The sequence below is a fragment of the Onychostoma macrolepis genome, chromosome 11, assembly GCF_012432095.1.
Source record: "Onychostoma macrolepis isolate SWU-2019 chromosome 11, ASM1243209v1, whole genome shotgun sequence".
NCBI lineage: Eukaryota > Metazoa > Chordata > Actinopteri > Cypriniformes > Cyprinidae > Onychostoma > Onychostoma macrolepis.
In genome coordinates, this window is record NC_081165.1 from 25365876 (window position 1) to 25393185 (window position 27310).

At 36.4% G+C, this 27310-nt stretch overlaps 2 protein-coding genes across 5 annotated transcripts in view; both read right to left on the reverse strand.

The window, feature by feature from the left end:
* pla2r1 (phospholipase A2 receptor 1) overlaps positions 1-4016 on the reverse strand; it is a 28407-nt gene extending 24391 nt beyond the window's left edge. For both annotated transcript variants that reach the window (XM_058791015.1, XM_058791014.1), the window contains exons 1-2: positions 3508-4016; positions 147-530 (exon numbers count right to left, since the gene is read on the reverse strand). In XM_058791015.1, coding sequence (XP_058646998.1) covers positions 147-530; positions 3508-3778 — 655 coding nt within the window. In that variant the 5' untranslated portion in view covers positions 3779-4016. The remainder of the gene's footprint in view (positions 1-146; positions 531-3507) is intronic.
* Positions 4017-4165: 149 nt separating this feature from the next.
* Positions 4166-27310, reverse strand: itgb6 (integrin, beta 6). Of its 3 annotated transcripts, XM_058791016.1 has the most exons (18): positions 27061-27310; positions 26073-26317; positions 20674-20743; positions 19636-19715; positions 18621-18819; positions 18109-18355; positions 17717-17882; positions 17468-17629; positions 14923-15018; positions 14463-14552; positions 12144-12278; positions 11513-11778; positions 11286-11437; positions 10101-10323; positions 9337-9431; positions 5454-5570; positions 5161-5327; positions 4166-5049 (listed from the first exon to the last, which is right to left on the reverse strand). In XM_058791016.1, the coding sequence occupies exons 3-18, from the start codon at positions 20726-20728 to the stop codon at positions 4960-4962; spliced, it is 2340 nt and encodes a 779-aa protein (XP_058646999.1). In that variant the 5' UTR covers positions 20729-20743; positions 26073-26317; positions 27061-27310; the 3' UTR covers positions 4166-4959. The 3 variants fall into 3 exon arrangements, with proteins under 3 accessions (XP_058646999.1, XP_058647000.1, XP_058647001.1); XM_058791017.1 differs by lacking the exons at positions 26073-26317; positions 27061-27310 and adding an exon at positions 21088-21302; XM_058791018.1 differs by lacking the exons at positions 26073-26317; positions 27061-27310 and adding an exon at positions 20832-20848.

Below are 27310 nucleotides of genomic sequence, written 5' to 3' on the forward strand. Positions count from 1 at the left end.
AAAAAAAAAAAAAAAAAAAAACATTTAAAGCGGCAGACACGCTTACAAAATAAACAGAACATTATTTTTACTTTATCGTATCGTATCGATTTATCGCATTTGTCACTGATACTAGTTTTAAAAAAATTTGTTCGAAGACATCTTACCTTCATATGGGTAAGCGCATGGCCCTTCACCGGCCGCCCCGTAAATCCTCCACTGATGTAGAGCGACCTTCTTCACCACCACTTTGGAGTCCACCACCGCTAACTTATTATTCATCGCTCCGAACAAAATGCTGCCCCCACAGCGCCACCACATGGTTGGGAGGGAAACGTCACACTCAAAGATGCCCACATCAGGCTGCAGGAACTTGGTCGTGTTGATCCCTAGACACCGATTGGTGCCCAGATTGTAGAGACGGTGCCGGGACACCCATTTCCAAAGCAGGGTGGCAGACGGGGGCTCACAGCTGGTCAGAGACAGACCGGACGAGTCCGCTGAGAGGCAAAGCTTCCGCGACACGCTCTCCAACCGGAAAACACCTTTACCTGAGTCACACAAACACAGATGCACAACAACATCATACATGGCAATTTTTTAATTGGTCAAGCTAAAGCATATTTCCTTGTCGTATCAAGCACACTTGGGAGATGTGAGGCCCTGGGGTTTTTTGACCAGTGGGAAAAGCCTTTCTTTAGGAGTATTATATAGCCATTTACATGCAGAGCCATGTTAGATTATAAAGGCGAGTGATATTGGAGATTCGAAGGCATTCAGAGGCACTGAGGTATCAGACAGGTCTGATTATGCAGCGAACAGATAGAAAGATAGAGCTGCTATCTCCAGTTTCACCTCCACAGAATGGGGCTTAATATTTCAGAGTTCTCAGAGCCGTCAGGGCTGAGGGTCTTTTGTGGGCGTTGACACGAAAGAGTAATTGAAGATACAGGGCGAAGAAAAAAATATTCTCAAACAGTCGAACACACACACACACACACACACACACACACAGGATATCGTCAAACTTCAAAGGGAAGCTACGCATTATCCTCACCATATGTCTGAGAGCAGGAATAAGCTTGAAAGAATAGGAAGTATAGGATTTTCTTGTCTGGAATATATTTCTATTTAGTTTATGCTGGGAATGGGAATAATAAATTAAGATATTAAGGATGAATAGTAAAGTATGACATGTTCTGATCATTTTTTATCTGCAATGTTTTCAAATATCCCTCACACAATCTTGAAATGGAAAAGATTAGATTCACAGACAGAAGCCTGAATTATTCTTTCAAATTTGGAGCCCTATCCTGAAACACTTTAACGAGACAAATATGTTCTAGTGTTTTCTTTTTTTAAAATATATTTTTACATAGCCAATATGTGTGTGTGTGTGTGTGTGTGTATAACACACACACACACACACACACTCTAGTTTGGGGACCAAGTCTCACTATTATCCACTATTGCCTCAATAAACACCTTAACAGTTATTAATAGTTAGTAAGGTAGTTGTAAGGTTTAGGTATGAGGTAGGATTAAGGGATCTAAAATACTGTCATGAAAAATAAGGCATTAATGTGCTTTGTAAGTACTAATAAACAGCTAATATGCTCACAATATGCAAGCTAATAAGCAATTTTGGTCCCTGAACTAAAGTGTTAAACAAAAACTTTTGTTGTAATTAACTTATCATTAAGTCATTTTAAATATGTTTCTTTTGTGGAATACAAGACATTTTGAAAAATCCATTTTTTTTGTCTATACAATGAAAATCAATAGGGTCCAGTGTTGTTTTGAACCCCATTGCCTTAACAAAAAGCAGTGGAAACACTCTTAAAGTGTCTTCTTTTGAGTTCAAGGCACACAGAGGTTTTGGGGTGAATGTGTCCTACTATACCTGCATTCCTCCTCCTCCTTGAAATAAAACTGAATGTGTTCCCCGACATTGAATATCTCAGTGACAGATTAATTATTTATTATGTGATATCATAAAACCCTCTGGAACCGCAAGACCCAAATGGGGCATGTAGAACGTGTTGTTACTGGTCTGAGTGAGGGTGTAGGTGTGTGTTTACAGTATGTGCTGACCTCAGCTGACCCTGTTTATAACCAGCGGGGTGACCCACAATGCTGGTTCCCAAGTAACGCACATTATGATAAATGCATACCTGGAATGCAATGCTAGTCACTTTGGATTAAAGCATCTGCCAAATGCATGAATGTAAATGCAAATGCTCTGGGACTGTAACAAATCAGGCTGTTGGACAAACTTCAGAAACCCACTGTGTCCTTCAGCGGGGGTCATACTTGTGACATTCCATTTATTAGAGGAGAAGTCGAGCAGTATACTGTATTGTCTGAAAGATTCGCTCAGTTTTAGGCTTTAAGAGAAATGATGACAACATGGCAAATTACAAAAACATGATTAACAATGCATTGAATGTTCATTAGTTGTAAAGAAAAGATATGGAATCTAACCTTTCAATAGACAAACAGACAGAAAAACAGATAGATAGATGTATTTTTTATGTATTTTCCCATTTTTATTTCAAAAACGTTTTTTTCTAGTAGTGGTTTTGTATTTTAAATGTTAAATAAATTATAAAACAACACTATATTAAGCCAAGGTTACCTATAATAAAGACAGATGTTAAATGAAAAGTGTTATTTACAAAATATTATGTCAATTTATACTCCATTTGTATGCATTTTTTCTAGCAGTGGTTTTGTATTTTAACTGTGTTATTTACAAAGGGTTACTGTACATGTCAATTTATAATGGGGCAAGTTGTCACAACATTAATTCATCAATACAATCGGTGGCCAAATCAATAATGTGATATCTTTGATTGTTGTTTCTTGTCACAGTTTTGCATTTTCATGAGTTGGTTCATGTCATAATCATTTAACCATTTACATTTACCCGAGAAGCCTACTGAAGTCAGATATCATTGTGACAAACATATTCTGTCTGGTTCCTGTTGTCTCAAAGGTCAACATGTGTTCATTAACTTTTTTTTTTTTTTTTTTTCCTTTTTTTTTTGAAAAAGACAGCTTTTTTTTTGTGTCCAGGTCTTTGAGGTATACGCCTGTACAAAATCAAACCTGCAATGAAAATATTCTTAAGTTTAGCTCAAAGTGTACTTTTTAAAGTCCAAACTGCTTCTCTGTTGTATCATGTGATGAGCAGCAGCCGCCTCTCGGTTTGTTTGTGTGCTGTAAACTCGCACTAAGACAAGGAAGTCTTTAAAACACATTTCCAGACACATCTAGCTTACTCTCCCGTTTGAGACCGAAATAATAGTCTTTGCATGGTGATCCCAGGCGAGGAATGACACGCTACGGCCAGTCTTTCACAGAGAAGAGCTGGATTATGCGCTCTACATACTAATGCAATCTGCAGATCACAGCACACTTCATCTACACGACAAACTTGCTCCTGACCAAACCCAGGCGCTCATGCCATCGAGGAAAGTATCGTTTCATAAAGACAGATACGTCGCGCAGGCCGATTGCACTTACTGTACAGCTCGAAAAGTTGAGTTTTGTTCCAAACTTCAGTTTTGTCCGACACTTCCGCAGCAGCACAAGCTAAACGACTGACATAAAACAGCATATAAAGGACATAAAGCGCTTCATGGAAGCGAATACGAAGAGTTTGAGTGTGTCCTCGCATTTCCAAAGGAGATGAGCGCGCCGCATAGACTGCAGCCTGTTTTTCACCACACTTTCCGCGAGTTTTGGGATTCTCTACGTCACTGGACTCTCTATAGGGCAGTAAAAGGCAAAACATATTCCTCTCCTCTTACAGCCCGTCTGCTTTCAACGCGACGCGACCAAATTCGAACGACGCGTTCTAGATTCCCGGAGAGTCGCGTCGCGCGAGTGTGCAGCGTCTGACAAATCGATTATTGCGTAACATGCATTTGGCCAGAAAGTTCTTTCAAATTCATTTGAAATATTCCATTAAAAATACAGATTAACTCTTTGTACTGCACAGAAGCGATTCATATGACACGAAAAGGCGGATGTACACTGTTTAAGGCCGCACAAAGCATCATTTGCAGATATAATGTTATGAAATTATTTTTCTAAATATTAAATCATTAACACTTTCGATCACAGTGCATGCAGCCTTAACTTGACTGTGTGAAGATGCATATAGCCTTGAGAGAAGAACGAAACTCGACATTTTTTTTTATGGAAAACCATCAAATATATTACAAAACACAAGTAGACAGACTTTTTTCTTTTTCTTTTTTTTAACATTTGATCCAGCAATCATATCTGATTACAAAAAGGCTCAGCCTGAACTAACCAATCGCAAACATCTGTCACAAATAACTACATTTTGCTGTAACAACCACAAGAAACGCTAAACGTAAAACAAGAAGATCCAGTGTTGCCCAGATTTAACAGTACCTTTAGCACTTTTAGCAGCACAACACATTGTTTAAATTATTTACAGTTTTTAAAATAAATTCCCTGCCAGTATCTGACAGTCCTGCCCCCAGATTACAAGCACACAGTTACACACACACACACACACACACACACACACACACACACATCTGGTTAGCTATCCTTGTAGGGACTCTCCATAGGCGTAATGGTTTTTATACTGTACAAACCGTATTTTCTATTGCCCTACACCAACCCGACACCTAAACCTACCCGTCACAGGAAACGTTCTGCATTTTTACTTTCTCAAAAAAACTCATTCTGTACGATTTATAAGCTTTTGTACCCATGGGGACCTCAATTTAGGTCCCCACTGTGACACAAGTCCCCATGAGTCTGTGTGTATCCAGGTTTAAGTCCCCACTAGGATATATAAACCTGTACACACACACACACTCACTCTTTCTTGTTCAGTACAAGAAAATAAAACATAAAAAAAAAAAAAAAAGCAATCACTCCTGGTAAATAGAAGCCTGCATCTTGTGTTTTAACACACAAAGTTGGTCAGTAGCCCTAAGAAATAGCACTCTTCTGCTGCCCTGCGCTTTTGTAGGTCACATTTTTAAATGTTGATGTCGAGCTCCTGAAAAGAGGATTTGTGCCCTGGGGATAAAAGAGGGACAAAAACACAATTATTTAAAGTATATTAGGCTTTTAACACATTCAAATGAACAGAAAATTCTTTGTAATGCTCTCTTGACAATGTTATCATACCGACTGCCATTTTGCTTTCGCCTTCTCTGCCTCAAACTTGGCAACCTCTTTCCGGTCATGGACAGAAACAAGAAACTTCCAGATCACAAGGAGAGTAATGCCAATAACAAGGACAGACATGCACACGCCCAGAGCGATCAACAGTGCATTTGGCGGCTCAGGGCAGTCTGTAGGAGAGTTATGTACAAACAATTAAAAAAATTATATGGAACTTTATTCTAATGTATAATGCTACAATGTACAAGTTAAAATGTACATGTTCATGCATTTAAAAAATTAGTCATTAGTCTCACCATAAAGCTTGGGGTTGTAAATGATGCTGCCGTGATCACTGTCCACCAAGCTGAATGACAGTAGACAGTAGTCCTCATTCTGTACGGTGCACAATGCTGCCCGACTCTCCTCAAAATCTGACAATAAAAATATATTACATTTACATTATGCATTCAGCAGATGCTTTTAATACACACACACATGCATATATATATATATATATATATATATATATATATATATATATATATATATATACACACACACGTGTATATATATCAATATGTGTGAGTGTTTGTTTATTTAACATGAAAACAAATTTGACCCTTTTTAATTTTTTAATACGTGGTCTTGAATGTTCAAAAAAGTAAACAAAAGTTTGAATTAATAGGTGAAAAATATTGAACCTTTAATCAAAATGTATTATGTCCGCCTCTAAAACAACGAAACAAATGTTATTTTCTGATGACATCACCAAGATGTCTAATTTTTAAACTCCGCCTCTCCAAACACCCGTCCTGTAAGAACCACTTTTCACTCTCCAGTTGACTACCGATGGGCAAAATCAAATCCCTTACTACATTTTGACCTTAAAATTAATTATTCATCACTCTAATATTCACCAAATTCCCCTATATACATACCAAGTGGTGTATGTATGATATTATCCCACTCAAAAACAGTCTTTTTTATTCCCTTCAATCTCTTTATAGCTCTTTCCTTTGTCCCTCTCGTGTCTTTATCAAAGACAGACAGTGTTTTGTGTCTTTTGATTGTCTTCCAGTCAGAGAGCGTATAGAGCCAGCCTCCACAGCACCAGTTGCCTTGTGATCTCAGGGTTCATATAATAGGCTGATCTTGTACAGACACTCAAGGGTTTTGAAGCCCAATGGGCCCCAACAATAGGCTCTCCACACAACAAGCTAAGTAGCATTCTTCCCTTTGTGAAGTGTCAAGAGGGCCAATCTAAAGGATGTCTGCTTTGTATGAGCTGATAGAGTACATTAAGACAGATTTGAGGTTTTTGAAGAAATCAGCATGAAAGTACATGGCAAGCATTTTTAACATTTAATCCTTAAAACTTAATAGTATCCATTTTCAAGCTAGCAGTACTTATTTTGTTAGTTACTAGTATCTATTCCATTAAGTACTTGCACTTATTCACTGGCTAGTACTACTTATTCTTTAGGTACTAGTAACTTTTTAAAGATACTAGTTCTTATTCATTAGATACTAGTACTTATTATTAGATACTAGTACTTATTTCAATAGTGACTAGTAACTATTCTGCTGTTACTAGTAACAAGATTACTATTGACTTCTATGGGGATCTGTCATTAAGATATTAACTATTCAGTTCTGACTAGTATGTATTGCAATTGTGACTAGTATCTTTTAAAAAAGTACTAGTAAGTATTCATAAGATACTATTAAATACTATTACTTTTCATTAGATACTAGTACCTATTTAATAGTTAGGTACTAGTACTTATTCAGTAGACACTAGTATATTTTTGTAATTCTTACTAGTAATAAGTCTTATTATACTTGTCACGGCTATTTTATTAGTCTTTATTAGTTCAGTTAAAGTCTTATTACAGGCAGTATCTAATAATAAGAACTAAGATATAGTGGATAATTAGTAGCATGTAATAAATAAATACTAATATCTATTTAATAGGTACAAGTAAGTAATAAGTACTAATATGTAATGATTAAGTACTAGTATCTAATCATTGGCACTATCTAAAAATAATTACTAATACCTAAACCAAAAAATTTGATTGTTACTAGTAATGAAAGAATAGTTATTAGTTACAACTGAAATAAGACTTAGTATCTAATAAACAAGTACAAATATATATTTAATAAGTACTAGTTTCTAATAAATAAGTACTAGGGTCAATTAAAAAAGTTATGAATAAGTACTAGTGTAGTATTTAATAGGTACTAGTATCTAAAGAATAAGCACTAGTAGCCCACAAATAAGTACTGCTTCCTTATGGAATAGATACTAGTAGCTGAAAAAATAAGTACTACATGAAAATAGACAGGAGTATATTTTATAGATTAAATGTTGAAATATTGCCATAAAGGCCCTGTCCCAAATGGCACACATCATGTGCACTTTCGGTCTTGAGGACTTACAATGGCCGCTGCGTGCGTGTGTCCGTTAAGTCCACGAGACCGTAGGGTGTCCCGAGCGACACTATATGGAGTCAATTTAATGCCGCATATATATGCAAAAGAAAATAAAGTTTTGCAAAACAAAATGAAGTATTGCAAGAAGAAAATAAGTTTTGCAAAGAAAAATAAAGAATTGCAAAAGAAAATGAAGTATTGCAAAAAGAAAATAAGTTTTGCAAACAAAAATAAAGAATTGCAAAATATAAATAAAACAGAGCAAAAGCAATGATTTTGCAATACATATTTTCCATGGCCATATCTACTAATTTATTTGCAATTCAGCTTTTATTTTGCGTTTCAGTCAAGTTTGAGCTTGCGATACCGTTTTCCCCTTTGCGCTTCACGTTTCTGCGCGTCTATTAGCTTTCCTGTAGCTCAAATAGTAGAGCATGGCGCTAGCAACGTCAAGATCATGGGTTCAATTCCCAGGGAAAGCAAGAGCTGATAAAATGTAGAAACTGTAACTTGAATGCAATGTAAGTCGCTTTGGATAAAAGCGTCTGCTAAATGCATAAATGTAAATGTCTCACTTTGTGGCGCTGTTTTGACATGGGGGTGGAGTCAGGGGACGGGGGCGTGTCCAACAGGCCTGGCGGATCGTTTCCTTTTATTCACTAGCTTTAAAACATGCATGCTTTCGTTTTATTAACAAATGTGTATGTGTATTAGCAGCGTTTGCTCAAGTTAAAGAAGTTGTTAATATGAACATCTGCTGTTTATTTCTCTCAATGTGTGCACACTTTTATAGCATTAAAATGTGTACTGTTTCATTTGGTTAACTAAATGTGCATTAATAGTGCTTGTTTAAAATCTCTTAACCTGTGCACAGCGCTCTTTGTTTACATTAGTTCAGAGTTACTGCTAGTTTTAATGTAAAAGAATGCAATTAACTTCACAAACTATACATCATTAAAAAGGTCTAAGACTCAAGCTTCATATCCATCTCGACTTCGTTTTTCATTTACATAACTCTTTTATTCTTTTGCAATTCTTTATTTTTCTTTGCAAAACTTATTTTCTTCTTGCAATACTTCATTTTCTTTTGCAAAACTTTATTTTCTTTTGCATATATATGCGGCATTAAATTGACTCCATAACACTATCCACTATGCACCCTCGATCCGCACTTCTGCTGAGCCCGCAAGCCTGCCGACTTCTATCCGGCAGTCAAAGCGGCATTACGTCACGAAAGTGCGAACTCTGAGGAAGACCGTGAGGGTTTAGGGTGCCATTTGGGACAGGGCCAAAGTATCATAAAATTTACTATGAAGACTTGGAATATACAGGTTTAGAATGCCATGAGGTGAATTTTTTGGTAACACTTTATTTTATGGTCTCTTAACTAGTTGCTTGTTAGCATGCATATTGCTAAAATATTAGCCATTTATTAGTAGCAATTAAGCACATATTAATGCCTTATTCTTCATGACCCATGACCCCTACCCAATACCCAAAACTTAACAACTACCTTACTAACTATTAATAAGCTGCAAATTAGGAATTTATTGAGGGAAAAGTCATAGTTAATAGTGAATAATTGTTCCCTATTCTAAAGTGTTACCAATTTTTTATTTAATTTTCTTAATTTTTAGCTATACTGTTCCTTTAAAAAGGCGTACATTAAATGAAACATTTCTGCCTAACAAACAACTACCGTACTGACCATGTGACCACTGATAAACGGACACTGCAAAGAACAAAACAATGGATTCTGACCTGTGGAATTGCTGACAGTGGCATGTAGGGAGTTGCACTTCAAGGCACACTCGTCCAGCGGGTCCTTAGCTTTGAGGTGACACTCCACACAAGACCTGCGGGACACAAAGACAACATAAAAAAAATATAAATCCTGTCGACCCCACAGAGAGTTCGTCTCTAGAGGAAGCTTTGTTTTGTGTTCTTTGTGAGTGTTTTTCCCAGAGATGCACTCTCTAACTTTCAGTCTCATTCTCTCTGTATCGCTCTATCACAGAGTCAAATGACCCGCAGGGTGACAGGACCTTTAGTGGGAAGGAAATGCAATACTGCAGAGCTGCCACATGCCTTTTGGTGCTCATATATGTCCTCTGGAAATGAGTGGACAAGACGAGTCATAAAAACACACAGAGCTGCCCACACACACACACACACACACACACACACACACAAACACAATAGTCATGAGGAAAATTTCTCTGAAAGCCGAAAACCAGAGGTCCATTTAAAACAAGCGATAAGAAACTAATTTTCAAAAATACTTACATGTATTAATGATAAAAAAATCACATAAAAAAATAAAAAAATATTCTTCTAATTAGGCTATTTAAATAATGAAATTATTTTAATTCACACATCATTTAAATCACAATTTCTTGAACTGCTTATTACAAAAAAATCAGACAATGATTCAAACCAGACTGTAGCCAAAACAATTGGCTTTCAATGCTGCATTTTCATTATGAAACTCAGTTTCAGTCACAGATAGACATGCATGTCTTTACCTGGGCAAGCTACAGATATCTCCACAGGTTGGGCACCTTTGGCACCACTCTCCTGAGGCTCCGGGAACGGTGCACTCGCACTTCCCACACACACACTTGCCCCGTCCGCTGCAGATGGAACCATCCGGAGACATGCATGAGCTGTTGCTGGTGCTGCAGTTACAGAACTCTCCCATCCAACCGCTGTGACACACACACTCGCCACAGGCACATTCCCCGTGACCTACACAAACAAGCATAAATGATATATACTGTATATACAACGATATTCTTTTAAAAGAAATTAATACTTTAATTCAGTATGGAAGCATTACATTGATCAAATGTGACAAAGATATTTATAACACAAAAGATTTCAATTTTAATTAAATGCTTTTTTTTTTTTACTTTCTGCTCAATCCTGAAAAATATTTATCACAGTTTCCACAGAAATATATAGATTAATAATAATAATTGAGCAGCAAATCAGCATATCAGAATGATTTCTGAAGGATCATGTGACACTAAAGACTGGAATAATGATGCTGAAAATTCCAATTTGCATCACAGGAATAAACTAATAATATTTCACACTATTACAGTTTTTACTGTATTTATGATCAAATATTGCAGCATTGGTGAGCATGTGAGATATTAAAATAAAAAACAAAAAAAATTTAACATTTCATTATTAATAATAAATCAGTTTTATAAGTTCATAAGTGTGTTATTAATCACATGATATGCTGATTCATCCAAATAACAATCAATGACCGGTATCTGCTGAAAACAGCATTTACCTTAACTTCATTAGCATAATTTAACCTTACACTTTTAAGCTAGACAAAGGCTTCAAACATGAATGTTCCAATGGTAAGAAAATTCCTTATACAGGATTATTTTATTAATTTCATAATTAATTTTTTTAAATAATTTATCACACATAATAATTGTGATAATCACCTTAAATTGACAGGCCTAAAGTAAATATAAAAACCTAATAGCACACTTGCACTGATATGCAAATATATATAAACATGAGACGGCCTGCATTAAACCCTTCCGCCCGTGTCCTCCCGGGTACAGCAACTGTTTTGGCAATTATCAGCATGTTATTCTTTCATTAACATTCCACAGATCAAATATCCTTCCCACTGTGTCAGCGCTTTCTTTCCCTCCACTCAAAGAGTTACACTGGGTACTGACCTCCGCAAAGCTCTCCTCTGAACCTGAGGCAGGAAAAGTCGTCGCACTCGCAGTACGGCCCATACACATGTCCGAAACTGGACGGGTGGCACACACACTGTCCACAGAAACACTCGCCCAAGCCGCTGCACATCTCCGCACCTTCATGTGCCCTGTCACACACATAATCTTACATTAAAGTATGTCTGCGTGCCTCGCAGGAAACTCTCCATGACGCTTGTTCTCACCTGCAGTCACTGATTTGTTCTTGGCCCTCTGTGCACTCACACTTCGGCCCCACGAAGCCTGGATCGCACACGCAGGCGCCACACTCCAGCGCCCCACGCCCTCGGCTGCAGTAGGTGCTGTTCGCTTCGGGGGTTTGATGACAGTCACACACACACTGAGACTCCAGTTCGATCTCCAGGGCATCTTGGAAACCCACCGGTCGCAAGGAAAACTGCCGTGGACCGGCAAGACAGCCTTTTAACTCGATTGTAACATTAAAAGATACCTGAGTGAGAAAAGATTTTAAAAAATGTGTACGAAGTCATTTTCACAGGACATATTTCGCAACATATTGCGCAAATATTTTCAAAACGTGTTCAACTTGTTCGGCGAGGTTTGTTTGTTTGTAAATGTCAAGAAGTTTGACTTATTTAAACACTTGTTTAAATGCTCTCATGTCAGCACAATGAGAGCAACAAACTATATCAATACTACAATTATTGCATTATAAATCATACATGATGTGACATGTTTGTTATTTCATCAAACAGATGTATGACACATGACAGGCATTGTTCTTTTTTTTTTTCAGTCGTCTTTTAATCTACTAGGGAAGCATTACTGTATGGTAAGTTTGAATGAAGAACTGACCACATCACCAGCTTTGACATTGGAGCAGTTTTTATGTCCGGTGATGATGGTCCCGTCCTGACAGAGTGCTGTGAAGGAAAGCTGCAGATCCTCAGTGTTGCCCAGCACCTCCAGATCGATCTCTGACCTCAGTTCCTGTCAATCAAACAACAGACACAAACAGTCCGTTAATGTGGGAAGAGTATCATTTTTGTAATGTTTTAATGTAAAAACTTTCCTTCGAGCCAGTCATTACCACAAAATAAACCTTGACAGGGTGATCAGGACCCCAGTGAAGAGGCTGATCATTTTCTAAAATGAAATTAGAAGCAAAAGAGAACTCATTTCGCTATAAGCATGTGCTGTTTCTGAGAGCTGTCAAGACAGTGCTCATAGAGCAGGAGTATTGAACAATTTGCTGCTTTATAGGCCTTAATGGTTAAATAAACACACTTGTATGTGTCAAAATGCCTGTCTTTGCAAGCATTCTTGTAAACAATTTAGGTCTTAAGTGAAAGCAAACAGCTGACAAAGAAAGCATGTGTAACAGTATATTGGATCCGGCAGCTCTTAAAGTGACAGCATTCTAATATTCTTGCTGTCTGTCATTCATGTTAATGCAAAAATTACTATATCATGATATAATCATGATATATGCAATGCAATACGAGCACGCCGCCAGGTGCCAAAATGCTCAGAGCGACATTAGACTGTCAATTTCAAATCAAATAGTCTATTCTAGCTTATTTACTGAGGTTTGTCACAGACTTTACACTTCACAGACTTTACACCTCCATAGTGGAGCTGTGTCAGGTAGGGTGGGATGTGCAACGCTCAGGTCGTTTCTGGAGGGGTGTGATGAAAATTAGAGAGCAGGCAGAGGTAAGAGAGAATGGGGGATGGAGAACGGAGATGAAGAGATCAAACAACAGCCATAGAACGAGTGCAGACACGCTCTGTGAAGACGACGATTCTCATGAGCAGAGGGGGTTAAAGGGAAGGGAAACACTGAACAGATAAGATGCATATAAATATACTAAAATGTATTTGAAACACATTTATTTCATGCTAAGTATACTACAAATACCTTTACATATTTATAAACTTAATAAAATACCCTGCAATTGTACTTTTAGTATACTAATATACTGTAAAAATAATCTAAACCGGAACAACTAATTTTGTACTTAATGCACTTTAATTGGGTGGAAGTAGTGCTGATGTCCAACTTAAGTATATCTGATTGTGCTAGAGTGGAACTACTGCAAGTGTACTTCAGGTACACTTTAAATATCTTGCATTTAAAGACCAATATTATTCAAAAATCACACAATCTTCATCAGTGGTGACATTAAAACACATTAAGCTTAATATTAAGAAAAGTGCATTGTGCACAAGCAGTACTCCAAATAAAGTTTAATTATAATTTTTATATCAATAAGTCTCGAGCGATATGTCAGTAAATATGTTAATAGATTTGAACTACACTTAGTATGAAATAAATGTATGTTAAATACATAACTTTTTTACTAAGGAATTTAGGCAACTTATAAATAATTGGTTTTCTGCTTTTTTGTGTTTCCTCAATGATTAACAAACAAATATAATACATGAAAAATAAAAATATAATTGTATCTATCTATCTATCTACAGGTGCATCTCAATAAATTAGAATGTCGTGGAAAATTTTATTTACTTCAGTAATTCAACTCAAATTGTGAAACTAGTGTATTAAACAAATTCAATGCACATAGACTGTTGGTAGTAGTTTAGAGAATTTGTTGAGATAGTGAATTGGTGGGTTTTTGTTAAATGTGAGCCAAAATCATCACAATTAAAAAAAACCAAAGACTTAAACTACTTCAGTCTGTGTGCATTGAATTTATTTAATACACAAGTTTCACAATTTGAGTTGAATTACTGAAATAAATGAACTTTTCCACCACATTCTAATTTATTGAGATGCACCTGTATCTATCTATCTATCTATCTATCTATCTATCTATCATATTTTTATTCTTCATTTATTATATTTTTTGAATTTTACAGATAGAATTCAAAAGCTCAACCCATTTGAACTAATCACTAAATCAGTCACAATTTTAAGAAACCTCATCTATATCAGCCTGCAAAATAACATTTTCTTAAATAAGCCAAATTTGCAAAACATTCAAAAGACCACAGAAATTCAAACACTAAAGTTTGCAAAGCATAAAAAAACACATGCATGATCATCAAATGTGTGCATGTTGGCGTAATAGGGCCATTATTTCCTTGAACCGTCCAGGAACACTCTCACATTACCCTTGATACACTGAGTCTTGTGAAGACTAACTGTACCTTATATGAGGTCATGATGAGCTCCAGAATGTTCCTTGAATCGGATGCCAACACCCCCACAGTAGCACCAGGAATCAGACTCGCATAATTCTATCAGAAAGGCAGAAGAAGGTGGTTAAATATCAACTGCAAACTCCTGGAGAGCAGCCACAGAATTTGAGATGTGGGAGAGCGATATGGAGAAAGGGAGGGAAGACGAAAGAAAAGGAGAACTCAGAAAACATAAAATATTTGTGTCATGAGAGGTCGGTCTGGGTGATGTGATAAAGACTGTGTTTGAACATGTTGTAAAGAGAACTGAATACACTAGTGATTCATGCAGTCTATTCACACACTGATATATCTTCCTTCAGGTCCTCTCAGGTTCCACACACGCAGAAAAACACATGCCTTTTTGTTTGCCTCATTGTGGCCTAAAATGAATAAACATGAGAGTGAAAATCCCTTATTCTTTTCTCACCTCATAGTTCTGCCTCTGATTGTCAGTCACAGCGAATATAAGGAGGATATTGTTTTCAACCAGTTTGTCCACAAGCTGCCCCAATGTTGGGTACTCCTACATACAGATGAGAAAAGTACCAAAAACAAGACACTCAGTCAGACAACAAATTCACAAAAAATACTGCATGAGACAGGACATACCTACATTACATACAAAAAAAAAGCATTATTCAATTAATTTAGGTTTAAAATATAGTAATTAAACAAGAACTCAAAATAAATACATTGTTAAGGAATATTCCAGATTAAATGCAACATAAGTTACATTGATAACATCTGACAATAATACTCAGAATTATTACTGTAAATGCTTTCACTAAAATATACACTTCATTTTCATTTGAGCGTCAAAAAAAATTATATATATATATATATATATATATATTGTATACACACACACACACACACACACACACATATACCGTATATATATATATATATATATTTATAGTCATGGCCAAAAATATCGGCACCCTTGGTAAATATGATCAAAGAAGGCTGTGAAAATTAATCTGCATTATTAATCCTTTTGATCTTTTATTTTAAAAATTCAGAAAAATCTAACCTTTCATTGGATAATAAGAATTTAAAATGGGGGGAAATATCATTCTGAAATAAATGTTTTTCTCAAATACACGTTGGAAATTCTTATGAGTAAAATATCTCTTAAGTATATTCCCATTCATATTCACAATTGTGAACACTCCAGGGTGATTATGAACATGAAATTATCCAGCCATGGCTTCCTGTTTCACAGAAATATAAATAGGAGGGAAAACAAAGCCCAAATTCCCTTAATCATCCATCACAATGAGAAAAACCAAAGAATATATTTCTGATGTGCAGCAAAAGATAATTGAGCTTCACAAATTAGTGAAGTGGCTTTAAGAAAAGAGCTAGAGCAGTGAAAATTCCCATTTCCACCATCAGGGCAATAATTAAGAATTTCCAATCAACATAAAATATTAGCAAACTGCCTGGAAGAGCACATGTGTGTCTATATCATCCTAATGCACGGTGAGAAGGAGAGTTTGAGTGGCTAAAGACTCTCCAAGGACCACAGCTGGAGAATTGCAGAAAATAGTTGAGTCTCGGGGTCAGAAAACCTTAAAAAAAAAATAGTCAAACAGCACCTACATCACCACATGTTGTTTGGGAGGGTTTCAAGAATAATTCTCCTCGCTCATCCAAAAACAAACTCCAGCATATTCAGTTATCAGACACGACTGGAACTTCAAATGGGACTGGCTTCTATGGTCAGATGAAACTAAAAAATGAGCTTTTTAGCAGCAAACACTCAAGATGGGTTTGGTGAACACAGGGATAAAAAGTACCCCATGTGTACAATGAAATATACTGCTGTATTTTTGATGTTGTGGGCCTATATTTCTGCTGGAGGTCCTGGACATCTTGTTTAGACACATGGCATCATGGATTCTATCAAATACCAACAGATAAAAAATCAATAAGTGACTGACTCTGTTAGAAATCTTATAATGGGCCATGTTTGGATCTTCCAACCGTACAATAATCCAAACACAAACCTCAAAAACAACACAAAAATGGGTCACTGAGCATAAAACCAAGCTTCTACTGGCCATTCCAGTCCTCTGACCTGAACCCTGTAGAAAATGAGTGAACTGAAGAGAAGAAGCACCAACATGGAGCTGGGAATCTAAAGGGTCTGGAGTGATTCTGGATGAAGTTATGGTCTCTGATCTCTTGTCAGGTGTTCTCTAACCTCATCAGGCATTATAGGAGAACATTTAGAGCTGTTAAACTGGCAAATGGAGGTTTCAAAAAGTATTGAATAAAAGGGTGCCGTTAATTGTGGCCAACATGTATTAGAGAAAAACATTTATTTCATAATGATATTTCCCCCCATTTTAAATTCTTATCCAATGAAAGGCTAGATGTTTGTGAATGTTTTAAATAAAAGATCAAAAGGATTAACAATGCAGATTAATTTTCACAGCCTTCTTTGATCATATTTACCAATTTAACAATGACTGTATATATATATATATATATAATTAGAAAATGAAGTGCATCTTTTTGTGAAAGCATTTACAGTAATAATACAGTAATAACTTCCCAAAATTATTTTGTCAACTACCAAAATGTATACTGATGTAAACGCATACTTGTAAATGTATCACTTTTCCTTTTTTCTTTTTTTCTAGTGCCATCAATGCCACCTTCGTCAGCTTAACACCACATTTAATTTTATCCAAATGAAAACAAGGCCTTAAGTGATATATATATATATATATATATCTGTTCAACTTTACTATTCTTGGTATTATCTTGGTGTCGATCGTTCAGCCGATGAAATACTGAAAATATGTGTTTCCAAAAACTACATCTGTCCCTCCCAGCCTAATTTGTTTCAAATGGACAATGACTACAGAGGTTAATTTCTAGACATTGTAACATGGAATATTCCTTTAAGTGATCCAAATTTCCTGATTCCTCAGGAACTGAAGCTGCAGACTTCACCTTACCAGATGGGCAGTCATGGAATACTCATTATTGTCATCCAAGTGACACTCTCCATCATTGGGGACAACGATGCCGGACATTTTACTATCCATCCCAAAATGAGAATCTGCATCGCTCACGAACACCAACAGCTTCATGGAATCGTTCCGCCAGCCAATCCTGTCCTGAGTTGACAGTGACATTGCCAGAAGTTGAAAAAAAAATTGTGTTCTCTCCATAAAAGCGAAGCATTTATAGAGAAACCGACTCACCCCGCACACCGCTGCCTGCATGATGGCGTCAAAACCGCACTCTGGCAAGTCGATGTTCGCCGATACCTGCTGCTTTGAAATGATCTCATTGAACTTGTCAGTACTGCTTGTTAACGGCAGAAGGTGTCGGTATCCAAATGTGGGGAGACATTCAAAATCAACACTCCTGCAAAAGAGAAACGTGATTAAAAATGGGTTTCTATTGTCTGAAAAGGTTCATCACTCACTTCTAAATGGACGATGATGTCTTGTGACGTAACTCAGTGGTCATAAACATGATCGGTTGAAATTAAATCACACTTTCCCCCATTGATGTCTCATTCATCTTACTTCTTGGGTTTATGCTGGCAGACCACTCAGATCTGGCTAAGCTGGTGTATAATGGGAATCACCTGCAGGGATTGGCCAACTCTTCGCGTGTTATCTTGATAAAAGGCAGAACTGGTTTCTCCACAAAGGAACCGAATCCTAGTCTGAATTTGCTGGTAAGCTTAGACATCTCTTTTGAGAGCGTCGAGCCTAAGTCTTTGATCATATTTAGATCATCATACATAGACGCTGACAGGTCCATCAGGTAATAAATGTCCACCGGATGGTCCTCCGGTTGCTGCACTTGAATCTGAAAGGTCAGCTGACTTCCTGTGGAAGAAAAATGACAAACGAAGCTCAAAATGGCACAAGTTTACATTCTGAGATTCCAGTGTGGTACAAATGTTTTCTAGGTCAGAGTGATCTTCGGCACCAGTAGACATTGTGTAGTTTGTTTGTAGTTGGTTTTCTGTCTCTGAATGACTAAATCTTTCTAATCTAACCGTCAGGGGAAGTACCTCACCTGAGAAGAGGAGCAGCTGTGGGTAGAGAGACATTTCTTTGATTTTCAAATCTGTGTCACCCATTTTTTTACCTGGTCTAAGCTGGAGGCGCATCTTCTGTGGTGCGATGTACGAAACGTTAGTGTGGCCGGTGCTCTTTCCTAAGCCTTGATCCTTCAATATTTTGACGTTCGTTATGGGGAACTCCACGAATTCGCCGGAGCATCCCTTCTGAAGAAGAGCCTCGGGTGTGTCGCATCTCTCGTCGATAGAGAAGAAGTCGGTGAAATTCTGGATAAACAATCAATTTAATTATTTTTGGTAACACTTTACCAATTTTTTGTTGCATAACGATATAATTAACTAAGACAGTTAAACTAAAATTTATAGATATATTATAAACAGATTATATATATATATATTATATTATTGTGATTTGACTCTTCACAATGTAAACATTATTTCTAAATTAGTAAGGTAATAAAACAAATATTATTGCAGTATGTTGTACATGAATATACTTTTTTTTTTAGTCTTTTTGCTTCCAAATATCACGTTGTGAAATTTACTAGAAATTTCAGAGTAAAAGATGGTACAAAAGCACCTTTGCTATTTTTCAGTGTCCCCCCAAAAAAATCCTATGCCATAATTTAATACATTTATTTAATTAGTATACTTCAAAACCATTAACTTATTTATTGACATATCACTTAAGACTTACTGATATAAAATTATAATTAAACTTTATTTGGAGTACTTCTTTATTGCACAATGCACATTTCTTAATATTATGCCTAAAATGTGTTTTAATATCACTATTGTATGATCTCTGTATAATATCGGTCTTTGAATGCAAGATATTTAAAGTGTACCTGAAGTATATAGTTCCACTTTAGCACAAGTTGGACTTTCGTGTGTGTGCCCTATAGCGCCTTCCTAATGGCTATTTTTCAATTAAAAAGAGGATGTGAAGAATCATTTACTACCATTGTTGCAGTATATTGTACTGTACTAGTATAATACTTCCTTTTTTGGAGTGAACTATCCCTTCAAGAAGAGTTTGTTCACTGCATTCTGAAACATTTTGAAAGCAAAAGCAGTTGTTACCTGTAGTGTGCACCAGGCGCACTCTGGCCCCAGCTGCAGACACTCGTCACAGGAGAGAGCGTTAAATTGAGAACACGTCCCTAGACACAACACAGCACAGCACAGCGTGGTTTGTGGATGCGGTTTGCTTTTCTAAATGCAACAAAGTTTCTCACGCAACATCATAACCATAGAGAGTCAGCTGATATTTTTGCTCTCTGCCAAAAAGTAGTCTAAGCAGCAAGTAGACTAAATTTACACTAAAAATGAATCTTAAATCAAGTTGTTGGTTTTCATCACTTGCACAGGTTCTATTCTATTACAATTTATGCCTAGGTCTTTTTAGGTGAAACCAATAAATAGCAGATGAGATAGACTGACGCATTTGTGAGTGCAAAAATGCTTACACTAGAAAAAGAAAATGGGTTTGTGGTTCAGTCCCAATTGCTTTCTTCCCAGCATGCACTGGGGCATGAATAGTAGCATTTTTATATGTATTATTTTTAATGTTAATTTTCTTGTCATGTTTAGTAGGCCTAACTTGTTGTCTTGTGATGTCAGGATGAGTTTGTTCCTTTGTGTTTAATGTACCAAGTTTCAAGATCTGCATGTAACATTTGAAGGTGATTAATATCCTCACATAATGAGTAATTACATAATCATGCGTCACTAACAAGAATTTTACTCTATGTACATAGCTACAGTTCTCATGAAAACACATGAGATGAAGCGTAATATTAAAAAAAAAAAAAATGTAAAAGTAAATAAGAGAAACTATCGCCTTAGATTTAAAATGACATATTTGCATAATCTAAATAGGTTTTGTCATATTGATGCAGATGTTCAAAATGATTTAATTTTCAAAACAAATATAGTTTAATTTAAAATATTTAAAAGTAAGTGAGTTAAAAAAATAAATAAAAAAACCGTGTAAATTTTTGCCTTCATAATGCTGTAAATGATTGATCGTTTAAAAGCCGGAATTAAAAGCTGAATGAGCAACGAAACTGCACGTATGTTCTGTATTTGTGTGATTGATGAAAATTTCTTCAGTCTTACCTCCGACAGTGCCGAGCCAGAAGTGAAGGACAATGTAGAGTGAAACAATCCCCATTAGTCCTCACGGTTTCTGATCACAGGAGAAAAAATAAAGTTCATATTCTCAAGCAAGCAAACGCGGGATGCGAGCATGTAAGCGCGAGCAGGTCTGAGCTCACCTGGACAGACAGACTCAGCGCGTGCGCTTACCTGCCCTACCTTTATATGCACTTCCGTGCAAGTGAGAACACAACAGGTAAGTCAATCTCTCACAAGGGCACATATCTCACACAGATACATCTGTCACAATACAACAGCCTCTGTAACGTATTTGACATCACGTTTATGAGTAAGAAATAAATGAATTACTAGAGCATTTACTCACTAGTGTTCGTTTCAATATTTTATTAAGCGATATAATTCTGACGAAGTTACCTTTTTCGTAGTCTAGACATGATCAAGTTTGTTTAATACATCACAGACGTGTCGATGTGATACTTTTCTATGGTAGTGTGGCGTTTTCTACTCAGATGTCTTTCTCACTTCTGCAAACACGGTTTTATGTGGTATAGAGTTGCGACATTGAGAGTGAGACTAACTACATTACCTCGAAATCTGGGAAATGGGTGGAATGGGATTAGTTAATGCACCTTGTCAATTGGACTTCTGTGTGAACTTTAGGGGAAATGACTTCCTACATTCACAAACAAATCACCCTGGGACTATTTAAATAATGAATGTGGCTATAGTTGTGAAAATGTATATATCTTTTTATGAAATTCAAATACTGTACTTCTTATAGTCTTATAGTACTTCAAATAGACCATTTGTAAAGGAGCGTTCACAGAATTGCCTGAATTATTCGGTGACTTCCAGTGTACTTGACTTGTTATATCTGGTAGTATTTTGAGTTTTTTCTTATGTGACACTGATATTTTGCGGTGCACACAGTTAGCTATAACCGCTGATCGTAACGGCATTTTTAAACAAAATACTACTTTTTTTGTGATATAGTTTTGATTAACTAGCAACTTAATTGTTATGGTTAGGTTACTGAAACATTTAATAATGATGTTGAAATGTAGGCCTATATATTCCTATAATATATAGGCCTACATTAATATATTCCTATATATAGACCTATAAATCACACCCTGACTGACACTGAATAATCACTGGAGGCCCCCAGGTCACTATACTGTTGGTTACAACTAGGCATTCCTGTTTGACTATCTTGCCAGGCATCACAAGTGCTTCACTGTTTAAATTGCCATTGGCAGTCACCCATAACGCCACATTTGCACATAAAATATCACCTGTCTCTCATGTCGCCACCTCTAAAAATGAATGATTTCTGGTCACATTTCTTCTGCAAATAGCTGTCAGTGTAAACGACACATAAACATCTTTTCTTTTATTGTTTAGTTGATACATTGAGATGCAGAATTTGTCTCCACACTCTTCAGTGAAATGTAATTAGACTGAAAACATGACTTCAGCAAACATAGAGATTAAACTCGGGCCATGACGCTGAGATGAATCATGCTTTATCAGCACATTACTATAGATATCAAACATAATCATAATAGAGATTACTTGGGAAAACCACCCCTAAATACTTTTAAAATATATGGCTTTCACAAGCACATCTGTTGGGAATCAATTCAGTTAATATCTTCTGCAGTTCATTCTGATTGGATGACCTTTTGACTTTGACATATGTATTGCCGAATATCCACAGGGAATGGTCTGATTATTCAACAAAGCCTGTGGGAATCCCCATGGCCTTGAGTAATATTAATATTTGCTGAGTGTGGTTGCATGTGACACATTCCTGTTTATATGGCTGAAAACAGGTGTGTGCGTGTGTGTGTGTGTGTGTGTGTGTGTGTGTGTGTGTGTGAGAGAGAGAGAGAGTGTGTGAGCCACGCCTGGCTGTGAAGAGCCGTGACTCAGTCTGTGTCTGAGACCACAGAAAGCACAGACATATATAGATAAAACAATGTCAATGTTTAACCGGTCAAGTTCTATAAAATGAGCACAGGACCTTGTTTTCATAATTCAAAAGAATGACCAAATGTAATGATTAACATCCGATCGTAAATCTGATCACCAAATCTGATCACAATAAATTCAATTTGTTTTCATTTATACAATCATAATTCAAGGACAGCGTGGAAATATTGTAGCTCAGGTGTTGCTCTTTCATAGACTTGGTTACATTTCAAAGCATCAGCATTGTTTCTTCTAAAATTCCTTGGCATCTTGGCACAGTTTTGAGACATTGTTGAGAAGCCTTCTGAAACTCTGGACACATATGTGAGATTACTGGGGACTTTTTCTTAGGAGAGTAGTTTGAGAAGCAATATATTTAACCACAGGTCCCCATTTTATCTAAATTTAATCTAATTTCTACAATTGAAATGACTTAAATTTCCAAAGATTGCAAGAAAGATCTGCCTAATTCAAAAGTGAGCATCGCTATGCTCTACTCACCCAGAAGGGTCTTGTTTGTGACAGATTGTATTGTTTTGCATTTCATTATATTTATATTTTGTGTAATTTATATTAATTATATCTTTATCAAATCTATGTTTATTTGTATTTAATTACTAATTTATTAAAAAATACCTCACCTTTTAAAATAAAGAGCAAGAATGCGCCACTCAGGATCACATGATCATTAATGGCTAAATTCATGACCAGTGACCATCATTCCCTTCATTAACAGGCCATTTGTAAAAGGATTTTGGAATTTAACTTAAATGTAAGATAAGGATGGGATTGGATTGGATATAGGATAAGATAAGATAAGGATAAAATGGGACAGAACAGGATAGAATTGGAAAAGGATAGGATGGGATATAGGATGGAATACAGTAGAATAAGATATGATAGCAGTGTTGTAATACTCAAGTCTGGAAAAGGCCACTCTCAAGTCAGAGTCCAATTTTCATCTGGTCTCGACTAATAATTGAAAATATGATCCTGGAAGCGTATTTGAGACATGAAACAAAAAGATTGATCCCTGTTCAATCATATATCCTATCCAACCCCATCATATCATATATATCATATCCTGTCCCGTCTTATATTCATCCTATTCCGTCCTGTCCTATATCCCATCCTATCCAATCCTATCATATCATATATATCTCCCTGTCCTATTTTACTAGATCCTATCATATTATATCCTATCCCAAACATTGCATCTATCCTATTTTATTCTGGTGTATCCTATCTTATCCTATCCTATCCTATAATGCCATGTCCTCTCTTAATATATCATATTTTATATCCAGAGCTGGGTAGTAACTGATTACATGTAATCTGGATTACGTAATCAGATTCCAAAAATGAAGTACTTGTAATTAGAGTAAGTTACATTTTAAAATACTTGTGATCAGACTAAAGTTACTTTTTTATGGATTACATGATTACATAGTATTCAAACAATAGCAATAACGTATTCATAATTCATTGATTCTCCCTAATTTCTCTTTTTCATCTTTTAAATTTTCCTTTCTAAAATAGCCTACCGATTATATACATATTATATATGTATATATAGCCCAGTTTTGTGGACATTCACACTTAGACTAGTCATTAGTCAGGTGGCGACAGCATTTGAACACTGGATTTACAAAAATAATTTCAGGTTTATGAAGGGTTTCAACATTGCATCAACTACTGATGAACACAATTATTAAATTTCAATTATTACTCTGTAGGTTTTTTAACCATGTATTAATTATAATTAACCAAATGCACATATTCACGTTATTTCTTAGTTATGTAATGCAGGCATTCCAAAACTTTTTTTCATCTAAACCTTATTCACCAAATATATTTGCTTTAAGTATCCCTGAGAAATATTATTTTAATAATTAAGTATCACATTTGCATGTCCACGATTTCTTTGATGTTGAGTAATGATCACATGGCATGCAGGTAAATAAAAATATTTCATCTTTTTTAGTAAGTGCTGTATTTAAAACAAAGTCTATAGAAATACAAAGACGGTTCACTCTTATACTTATGAATAGGAGAAACTGCAACACACAATATTGAGGAATAGTCCCACCTTCTAAAAGAAAGAGCCATTCCAATAGAAACCTGACTAGATCAGCCAATGCACATGAGCAGTCATAAGCACGTTATTACTCCGAATGCACATTGCCTGGTCTAGCCTGAAAAATAAGCATTTTAAATGCTATTTAGCATAAGAAACAACATTTTTAATTTCAGATTTTTTTTGTTGATTTGACATGTTATTTAATTGTGAGTTCAGCAAGCAGTTTTTGAGTTTTCAGGATTCCCCCATTCTAACCCTAACCCTAGGTCTTGTGCGAGCTGCCCGGGACGTTGCAAATATGGCCGCCGAGCGAAGAGACTTTCCTCGAAGGGGAGTTTGTTTTAAAATGATTTATTTTCATTTTAATATTTTATGATTTAATTAATTGTCAGATTTTCTTTAAACTCACAACCCCCCTGCAGTTCTTTTACGAACCCTAGTTTGGGAAACCTTGATGTAATATAATGTTTAATGCACTTTATGTTGTTAACTACAATGAATGGAACAAGTTTTCTTACTCTTTGCATTTTTTACATCATTATGGTACAAGATAATGCCATTTAAATCAATGTTATAAATGAGTTAAATCAAAAGTAATCTGATTATATTACCTAAAATGTGTAATGTAACGGATAATGTTACTGACTACAATTTTTGTCATGTAATCTGGAATCAGTAACGGATTACAATTTTTAAGTAATCTACCCAGCTCTGTTTATATCCCATCCCATCCTATCCTATTAATTCTATTTTATCCTGTTGTATCCTACAGGTATATCCTATCCTATCATACCATGTCCTATCCAAACCTATCATAGCCTATATCCCATCCTACCTATCCTATCCTGTCCTGTTGTATTCTACTGGTATATCCTATATTATCTTATCCTATCATACCATATCCCATCCTATCCTATCATAACCTATATCTCCTCCTACCTATCCCATCCTATCCTATCCTGTCCTGTCCTGTCCTCTTGTATTTTACAGGTATATCCTATCTTATCATACCATATCCTATCCTAATCTATCCTATATACCATCCTACATATCCTATCCTATCCTATCGTGTCCTACGGGTATATCCTATCCTGTCTTATCCTATCCTATCATATCCTATCCTATCATACTTTGAGCATAAGAAATATTTAGCCTTAAATTTGATATTAAATTTGAATTTGACTATGTGTGACTGTGGTTTTAACTTTTTAACCTGCTCAAATGCCATAAACACAATTATTAATGTATAAACTTTTACCTTTTCCCATTACAGCAGATCAAATTCAGACACTCAGGATACCTTGCTCAAAGCACATTTTGGCTGTATCAGATTGGAGTAACTCACCCCTGGAGGCCTCGGCAGCTAGCATGCTGTCCTCTCTCTCAATACCAAATCCACAGCAGCAAGTGGGATACGGCGGTACTGGAGTATGTGAATGTCTGTCCGGCTGGAAGTGTGTGTCGGAAGCAATAGTACGCTCAAACTATCACAGCGGCTTTATGGAGCATGACGCCTGTGCTCCCTTCCTCACCCCCTTTTCTCACATACACACACACTTTTCTGCCTGAATGACGGCAGCAACTGCAGGACTACACACACACATACACACACACACACACACACACACACACACACACACACACAGCGTGAAGCTTCTTCATTAGTGAGAGAGAGACTGACAGGCCAAATGGGCTTGTGTGACTGTGGATTTTGTTGAATGTGTGTGCGCAGCATGTAGGTCAGTGGGGTTTTTCTATTGTCTGTCAGACAGCGAAACTGATTCTGTGGCAAGTAAAATCCACCATCAGTGTCAGGTGCTTTTTTTAGTTTACTAACAGGTTTTAGCATGCCCAGTATGTGTGCGCGCCTCAGGTTTTGCCAACACTGAGGCCTTAAAGAAATATTCCATGTTAAATACAGGCGAATTTTGTGATGTAATGTTTTATAGTGAGGCACTTTTTGAAAAAGAAAACATTTTTTGAGCTAATAAACAATATGCCATTGATTGAGCTTGTATTGAACCCGGAATATTCTTTAATTTAATGTCCCAACAAGGACAAATCAACTACATTGTGAGAAGCAGCCAAAGGTTTCCAAGAAGAAAATGGCTTTCTGATACCAAGATACGAAAGATACTAAATTACATTTTTATGAAATTTTCAAAACACAGTAAGCATTCTGTGAGGGTTAAGATATAGAAAACATCCTGAGCTCCGTATAAACACAACTGAAGTCAGTAGAAAATCCCCACTGTGCTAGAAAAACAAGCATGTGTGTGTGTGTGTGTGTGTGTGTGTGTGTGTGTGTGTTGGAGGGCTGCAGTCACACTCACCAGAAATGAATGGCACAGATTCACTCCTCATTCTTCCTCACTGAACTATGAATGGAACGCAGAGAAACAGAGAGAGAAAGAAGAGAGAATGAGAGACACTGAGGAAAAGTGTCTCTTTTATATAAAGTCAAAGGGAAAATAATGTGGGCAGCGAGAGCTTTGTGGTTGTACTCTTTCACACACACACACACACACACACACACACACAAAGCTTCTGACACGTTTAGCTACATTTGTGAGGACATTTTAT